Source organism: Lagopus leucura, unplaced genomic scaffold (genome assembly GCF_019238085.1).
Source record: "Lagopus leucura isolate 7727_CA_CO unplaced genomic scaffold, USGS_WTPT01 Super-Scaffold_100002, whole genome shotgun sequence".
NCBI classification, from domain to species: domain Eukaryota; kingdom Metazoa; phylum Chordata; class Aves; order Galliformes; family Phasianidae; genus Lagopus; species Lagopus leucura.
The window spans coordinates 60327238-60335065 of record NW_024962263.1 but is presented as its reverse complement, the minus strand read 5'-3'; the positions used below and the strand labels follow the sequence as shown (position 1 = coordinate 60335065).

General features: G+C 42.5%; 1 protein-coding gene across 1 annotated transcript; it reads left to right on the top strand.

The window, feature by feature from the left end:
• The first annotated feature begins 746 nt into the window (after positions 1-746).
• Positions 747-7104, top strand: RPL7 (ribosomal protein L7). The gene is made up of 7 exons (XM_042870008.1): positions 747-852; positions 1589-1691; positions 2271-2437; positions 3098-3235; positions 3557-3666; positions 4692-4902; positions 7042-7104. The coding sequence occupies exons 1-6, from the start codon at positions 839-841 to the stop codon at positions 4898-4900; spliced, it is 741 nt and encodes a 246-aa protein (XP_042725942.1). The 5' UTR covers positions 747-838; the 3' UTR covers positions 4901-4902; positions 7042-7104.
• Positions 7105-7828: the final 724 nt, after the last annotated feature.

The window sequence follows — 7828 nt, the reverse complement described above, 5'->3', positions numbered from 1 at the left end:
GGCAGTGAGCATCTTGCTCGCTCGGCGCCCTATATAGGGCGGGCCGGGCGGCGCGGCCCCACCTCCCGGGCTCCCCGGCCCTCCCCCGGGCCCGCCCCGCATTCCCGGGACCCCCACCCCCGCCGCGGCCCCTCCTCGCCCCGCTCTCCCTCCCCGCCGCCGGGGGAGGGTCCTGCGATCGCTCCAGGCCCGGCCTGCCGGCAGCAGCTTCTCTCACCCGGGCGGCTCGGCCGGACTCCGAGCCGAGCCCGCCCTCCGACTACATGTCCCAACGTGCACCGCCCCGCGCGCTGCAGCGCCACCCTCAGGCAGAGGCCAGAACGCCGCGCTGCTGGTCCGCCGGAGGAGGGCGGAGGGCGCTCGGCAGCCGCCGGAGGGAAAGCGGGTTCTGCGCTTACCCCTGACTTTATAGGTGTTTTATCGCACATCTGTGCTCTGGTAGAAGTTATTTGCGTTCCCCGCTATAGTTTTAATGACCTCGGTGGGATATACGGTGGACTAGGAACGCGGGTAGATAGATGTTCGCAGAGAGCAGCAGGAGGAAACTTCCCGCACACCGGCGCGCTGCGGGGCTGAGCTGTGCGGTGCTGTGCGGCGACCCGCGGTGCCTCAGTGCCGAGCGCAGCATCTAAGGCTGAAGCACGGAAAGCTCGCACGACGCACCGCAGGCTCAAGCGACGCAGGCGTTCACGGGCCATCCCGGGCTCCACACGGCGGTCCGGCACCGCCTTGGACACCCAAACGTGGGGTCCTTCCGCAGCTCAGGGCCCTGCCCGCGCAGGCAGGCGGCTTGAGTTGTCCCTGCGCATGCTCTTGCTCTCTCTCTTCCGGGCTGATCATGGCGGACAAGGAGTAAGTGGCCGCCCTGCCCCGCAACAATCCGCTGCCATCCGCGGCTGTGGCGGCTCCTGTCGGTAGCCTCCGCGGTCGGGATGCTGTTTGCCGTCCCCTGGCTGCAGGGTCTCTGTTAGTGATCTGGAGGGCGGCCTGGGAGCGCCGGGAGTTGGGGCCGAGCGCGGTGGGGATGCGGCTGCCGCCTCCTCTTCCTTCCTTTCTGTGGGCTGCCGTGAGGTTGGGGGGGGGGGGGGGGGGGGGGCCCCGACGGGGGGGGGGGATGGGGGGGGCGGGGGAATTGCGGGGCTGAATGCAGCCAGGGCTGTGCTGGATTGGGAGGACTCGCAGGCGCAGGCCCGAGCTGTTACTAACGTATAAACGCCAGTCTTGCACGTGTTTAAGCATCAAGGAGTTTCAAATGCAAGTAAACTTGAACGTTGTGAAACTAAAATTTTATTAAATTATCGGGCTTTTCTCTTCCTGAAGCTATTTCCTAAATGCTTCATGAAGTTGAATTGCTAACTATTTTTGATAGGTGTGCAGAGACTGAAAAATAGTATGTCAGACTTCCTTGTCTTAATCTTGTCAGGCTGTGTCGATGCTATAAGTGCCAGTGAGAACAAGTTGTGTGCCTCCAGTGAACTGGCTGGAGACAGTGAAACCTGTGTATATGTTGTCTTTCGTTGCTCTTGGTGTTTATGATGTGCTGGTTTTAGTAAACGTGGGTTTCAAGAGTGTTTTTCTTGTCACTTAGGGCAAAGAAGGTGCCATCTGTCCCGGAAAGCCTCTTGAAGAGGCGACAGGCTTATGCAGCTGCAAAAGCCAAACGTTTGAAGAGGCTGTTGGCACAAAAAAAGGTGAGTATTGCATGACTCCTTGCTTGGATTGCTATCTATTTTGTAGGCAGTTCAGCAAGCTGCTGTCACTGCTGACAGAAAGCAGTCAGGAACTTTGTAGTGTTTATATCATAGAATGACTGGCGTTGAAAAGGGCCACAATGATCATCCAGTTTCAACCCCCTGCAGGTCGCCAACCACCAGACCAGGCTGCCCAGAGCCACATTCAGCCTGGCCTTGAATGCCTCCAGGGATGGGGCATCCACAGCTTCCTTGGGCAACCTGCTCCAGTGTATCACCACCCTCTGTGTGAAAAACTTCCTCCTGATATGTAACCTGAACCTCCCTTGTCTCAGTTTAAAGCCATTCCCCCTTGTCCTATCACTGTCCACTCTTGTAAGCAGCTGTTCTCCCTCCTGTTTATGTGCTCCCTTCAAGTATTGGAAGGCCACAGTATTTTCAAATACTAAGATCTGAAACATTCACTAGAAGGGGTTAAAATTGAGATCCCCATGCAGGAATATGCTGCATTATTTGAAGTTTGACTTTCGTATGTTAAAATGCATTATATAGCCTGAAGTGATGTTTGGTTTATTCCAGTTTCGTAAAGCGCAAAGGAAAATCATCTATGAAAGGGCCAAAGCTTACCATAAGGAGTACAGACACATGTATAGACAGGAGATCCGTATGGCCAGGATGGCCCGAAAAGCTGGTAATTACTATGTTCCAGCTGAACCCAAGCTTGCATTTGTCATCAGGATAAGAGGGTAAGAATAAGAATATGTTGTTTCTATTCAGAAGCTCTGAAATTCTCTTTTTTTTTTTTTTGTCACCTCCCTTGTTTTGTGGGCTTAAACGTGTAAATAAATCCAAGCTTTTGACAGGATGCTTGGAAAGGCACTGGCAGTCACGTTGATGATACATTAGTGACTTTATTCAGTTGAATGAAAAGTCCTTTTGCTTCGTGTGTACTGCCATTGGGAATCCTTGATTTATTAAAACAACAAATAAAGCAAAACAAGACTACAAATATGTGCAAACTGTTAGTCTGTTTAAGTTCACCTTGATAAAATTTTATACCACTGTTCCCTACTGAGTGTTACTAGTCTTTTGGTAACAGTGTAAAGAGAAAACAAGAGAATGAACTATATGCAGGAGAACACAATGATATGTAGTGAAGAAGTGTAATTTTTGTTTGAATTATTTTCATGGAGTTACATCTGCTTTAATCCTAGAATTCATAACTATGATAACATACTAGCTTTACTTAGTGAAAGGGGTCAAATGGTGATGCGTTTTAAGATAGGAAGACATTACTGTTGATTTTTCTGTTTGAGTTTTTGTTTCTTTAATGCTTGTCATTGCTGTGATGATACCTATATGTTTTCAGATGTAGATAACTGAGGCTTTTTGCTGTGTTCCTCTAGTATCAATGGTGTCAGCCCCAAGGTCCGCAAGGTGTTACAGCTTCTTCGCCTGCGCCAGATTTTTAATGGCACCTTTGTGAAGCTCAACAAAGCTTCTATCAACATGCTGCGGATTGTTGAGCCCTATATTGCATGGGGGTGAGTAACATGCTCAACTGTATCAAAGTGATGCGAATGTTGATTGTCTTGGATTTTGTTATGCTAGTCTTGCATGTTTTCCTGTGCTCAGACTGTTTTGAAATCAAAGGAGGGAAAGAAAAAATTGTGGTTAAGGCAGTGCTTGAAAAGGCAGTGCTTGCTACATATGATTACATTCTGTTGGCAGCACTGTTGTGAGCTATGTTACTTTTATGTTTACTTTTGGAATGTGCTGTAATTACCTTGAGTTGTTTGCTATTGAAATTCCATTTGGAATCTAGCTTGTATAGTTTACTAACTTTTACCTGACTGTTATTTCAGTTATCCCAATCTGAAGTCTGTGCATGATTTGATCTACAAGCGTGGTTATGGCAAGATCAACAAGAAGCGCATTGCTCTGACCGATAACTCCCTGATTCGGAAGCGCCTTGGTAAACAAAAATTTCCCTCTACAAAACAAAAACCAAACTAGTTGCACTTGGGCAACTAGTGCTAAGCTGGACAATTGTACTTACTTGTCTCTTGGGAATAGAATTGATTAGTTAACAGGCTCTTTTTTAATATAAAGCATGCAGTAATTTTCACTATTAAGTATTGAAAGTAAAAGTGTTGAGAACCAAAGTGTAGGATTTTAGACCTGTAAATATTGACTATAATCTCCTTGACCTTTAATGGAATAATAGATGTTTCTGTAAGGAAAAAGTGCTGGAACAGGAAGGAAGTTCATCATACGTTTCCTTGAAGTTTCAAATTCAGTATTGGAATTTGCTTATATCTTAGACATCCATGCTCTGGTAAACAGGTAAACTTTTAATGTTTCTGTGAGAAGAAGTAGCTATTAAAGCCATCAGTGTACTTTGTCAAAGCACAGCATGGTGGTCAGTTGTCACATCAAACTCTAAGGCTCCTTTTTTCCCAGTCATGCCAAGAAATTGTAAAGTCTCTCTTGTCTAAATCTCCCTTCCAGTCAGAAGTGTCGTGTTTCATGCTTTCAAATTCTGAAGGTGCAGGTATTATGTTATTACCACCTGCCTTTATAGCATTATATTTGATGAAGTTCACTTGTTACATGTCACTGAAGAATTTCAAATGGCATGAAGAAAACATGCCATTGCATCATTCAACAACATGAATTGTTCAGTGAGTTTCCCTGAGCTACGCGGAACTTGTATCCATGTGTATTTAAAAGTCTATTTTCTGAAGGTCTACTGAGCAGTTATTTTGTTCCTCATTGCTGGACACAAATACGAAAAAAGTATCAATGAAATAATGTTGAGTTAGCTGCAGCTGATGCATTTTTGTTGGACAGCCATGGGCTGTATTGACGGAGTGGATGCTTTTTGCTTAGTGAATTTTGTTAAGCTAGATAGATAAGGCAATTAGAAATATATAATTTTTAGCTTGTCATTGGTGGTGGCTCTGTAGACTTTCTAGAAACAACTTCTCTAAATTTTAGGAAAACTTGGCATCATCTGCATGGAAGATGTGATCCATGAAATTTACACTGTTGGCAAGAACTTCAAAGTTGTGAACAACTTCCTTTGGCCCTTCAAGTTATCCTCTCCTCGGGGTGGAATGAAGAAGAAAACAATCCACTTCGTGGAGGGTGGAGATGCTGGTAACAGAGAAGATCAGATAAACAGACTGATAAGGAGAATGAACTAATGGTAAGATACTACCAAATGTTAACATTATTCACTATTCTGCTATGTAAGCTGGAGTTGCTTCTGGTTGACAATTCGTTGGTGCTTGAGTGGTAGGTACCTGGAATAGCCAAGTGGAGTAGTCTTTGTGAAGCTAAATGGTGATTATAGATGATACATTTATGAAGTGGAAGCATTACAGTAATTTGTTTTCCCTTCACCAGTAGCATGTTTGAAAGCATTGTTTAAATGTTACGATGGGAGGCCTTCAGATTTTTGGCTGCAGTCTTCAGTTCTCTTTAATAAATGCTTGATACAATTACTGTTGTGATTGTAATACAGTATTACTTCATACTGTCTGATTTCTCCAAAAAAGAAGGAAGTTTATTTAAGACTGGGAGAAACTGAATTCTCAATTTACAGCATTTTAATGATCTGAATTCTCAGCTTAAGGTTTTGTTTGAAATGATTCAATTCATATTAACATATTATTTCATATTTAATTTAGAAAGACCGATTTGCCACTTAAAATATGCTGTCCTTTAGAAATGGGTAGTTTTATTGACACGCCACTTAAAGTTTGGAAGTGGCTGCTGAAGCCTGAAATTAGTATCTGCTTCAAACTGTCTGTCCTATCATTTACTGTTGTCATTCTGCTATTTCTGTTTTGGTGAAAAATCATTCAGAGGCAAAGGTTTTTTTCAGAAGTCTCGTATTTCCCATCTTTCCATCTTTCTCACACACTAAGCCAACTTCAGTGTTGCCATAATCAATTTTTCCTCAAGGATAAATGCCTTTTTGCTACACCAAATATTCTGGAATTTAAGATCTGTTATATCAGAATGGTTGGAAAAACTAACAGGCAAAAATGCAGTTTTTCCCAAACTCCTCAAAGGCAAGAAGCTTGTGGTTTGCTTAAGAACTAGTAACTTCCAAGGGCTTGGTTAACATAAATAGCAGGTAGTAATGAGATTTTAGAGCTAAAAATCAGAGTAGAAGCTATTTGTTGTTAATAAGATTATTAACATATTTATTAGAATAAATAAATAAATTGTTCTTAGAAACATGTTTTTGAAGGGAAGGTGATGTCTGCTTCTTTTTAATCAGGCTTTGCTGTGGTGTTTTGTTTTTTCTTTAAGTGGATTGAGCTCTTTCATATCTACTCTCTGTGCAAGAAGCCAGAGAGCCTTGTGAGATAACCTTCCAGTTGTCTGGCTGAGCTGTTTTATTGAAGCTTATGTATAGGCTGTTCTTCCTCTGTTCTTCCTCTTCCAAACTTCTTGCATATTCTTTTGTTTGTCTTGTATGAAGCGGTGGACCTTTAAAGTACTGATTACACAGCACATGGAAGCCTGGCACTTCAGGAAAACAGGGACAATGTTCCCATAAAGCTTTTTAGCTTGCCTGTGTAAAGAACTGATTTTGAGAAAGTGAGCTGCTGTAACGTTTGATGCCTTGGGTGGTGTTATGTTGCTCTTGGTAGCATTCTCTAGAAATTTTATGTTCTCGCAGGTGCTTCTCTAAAGTTAATCTGTGAGTCTTCAAAAGAAAGGTTGGGCACAACTACTATTGTGTTTCTGGGTGGTTTTTGAGCATAAGATGAAAAATACTATATTTGATTCAAACTTTGTAACTTTTCTGTCAGCATGGATTCTTTGCCCTCCATCTTCTCTGTCAAGCATCTAAACAATACTGGCAGATATTGGAGCCTTACTCTCCTTCAGTTTAAGCTACTGGATGCTCCTAGCTCTTAACCAGATTTTAAAAGAAACTTGAGACAAGTTTGCTTTTTGTTTTAATTACTCTGTGTAAGCAATCCCTGAAACTTACTGAAACTTACTGAAAACAGGGTTATTGGAGAAGATATTAAATACGTTCAGTGCTTCAGGAAGTCTTTGTGTACAGAATTGTCTATTGAAAAATAGGAAAACAGATAGCAATACTTCAAGGTAGAAGTGTTTAATTCAGTTAGCTCTGTCAATGGAAGTTGATGTTTTAGTGTAGAGATGTCAGTTTAGAAGTTGGCAAAATTTTAAGTCTGGTAAAGAAAAAGTAGTGTTTTTAGTCTGCATTATTAATTGTAACAGTATATGAACTCTTCGGGTGGCCAAAGTAGTTTCAGATCTGTCTGTGTCTAATGATGCTTCTTTCTTTCTGTTTCAGATTCAGATGCCCAGCAGCAATTTTTCAAAATCTGGTCTGTTAATAAAATCTTCTTGCACAAAACAGTGTCACCTCAGTTGTTCTTTTTGTAACCCTTTTTCATAGCAGCATTAGTTGGTAAGACAATTTGGAGCAACCTCTTTAAAAATATGAATTACTCTTTGAATCCCCAGTATGCAGGTAATACTGTTTTCAGCTTCAGACAGGCAAGGGATTAATTATTTAAGTGACAAGAAGTATGCGAGAATTTCTTTATGTAAAGAATAGCCAAGGTTAGATCTTTTGTTCTTAAAACATAAATATGGTGTTTTTAATGTCATAGTATTTACTTCTAGCTCTTAACAACTTCGGATGATTATTTTTTTTACCAAAGGAAAAATAAAATACAATATGCAAAAAGTATTTTAAACATTCTGAGTAATTACTCTGCTTTACCTAATATTTTTGCAGTGTTTTATTTTGGATATCGTAGAATTGGAGGCCACAAGATTTGTTTGGATTAGAACAGTTGTTGCTGATGTGTTGGACTAGCAGTCTAATAGAGAGACTGTTAAAATTGCAGAACTCTTGAGTGGAACTTGTATTCAAGCTAACATTATGGATGCCCACTCCATGGAGACGTTGAAGGCCAGGCTGGATGGGGCTTTGAGCAGCCTGGTTTAGAGGGAAGTGTGCCTGCCAATAGCAGGGGGTTGGAACTACATGGTCTTGAAGATCTTTTCCAACCCAAGCCATTCTGTGATAACTGAAGGATCTTAGTCCAATAGATAAACAGATTGCATCTATT

Coding starts and splice junctions, on each gene's coding strand:
- RPL7 (XM_042870008.1), top strand. Junction 2,438..3,097: donor TTTGTCATCAGGATAAGAGG/GTAAGAATAAGA, acceptor GTGTTCCTCTAG/TATCAATGGTGTCAGCCCCA. Junction 3,236..3,556: donor GAGCCCTATATTGCATGGGG/GTGAGTAACATG, acceptor CTGTTATTTCAG/TTATCCCAATCTGAAGTCTG.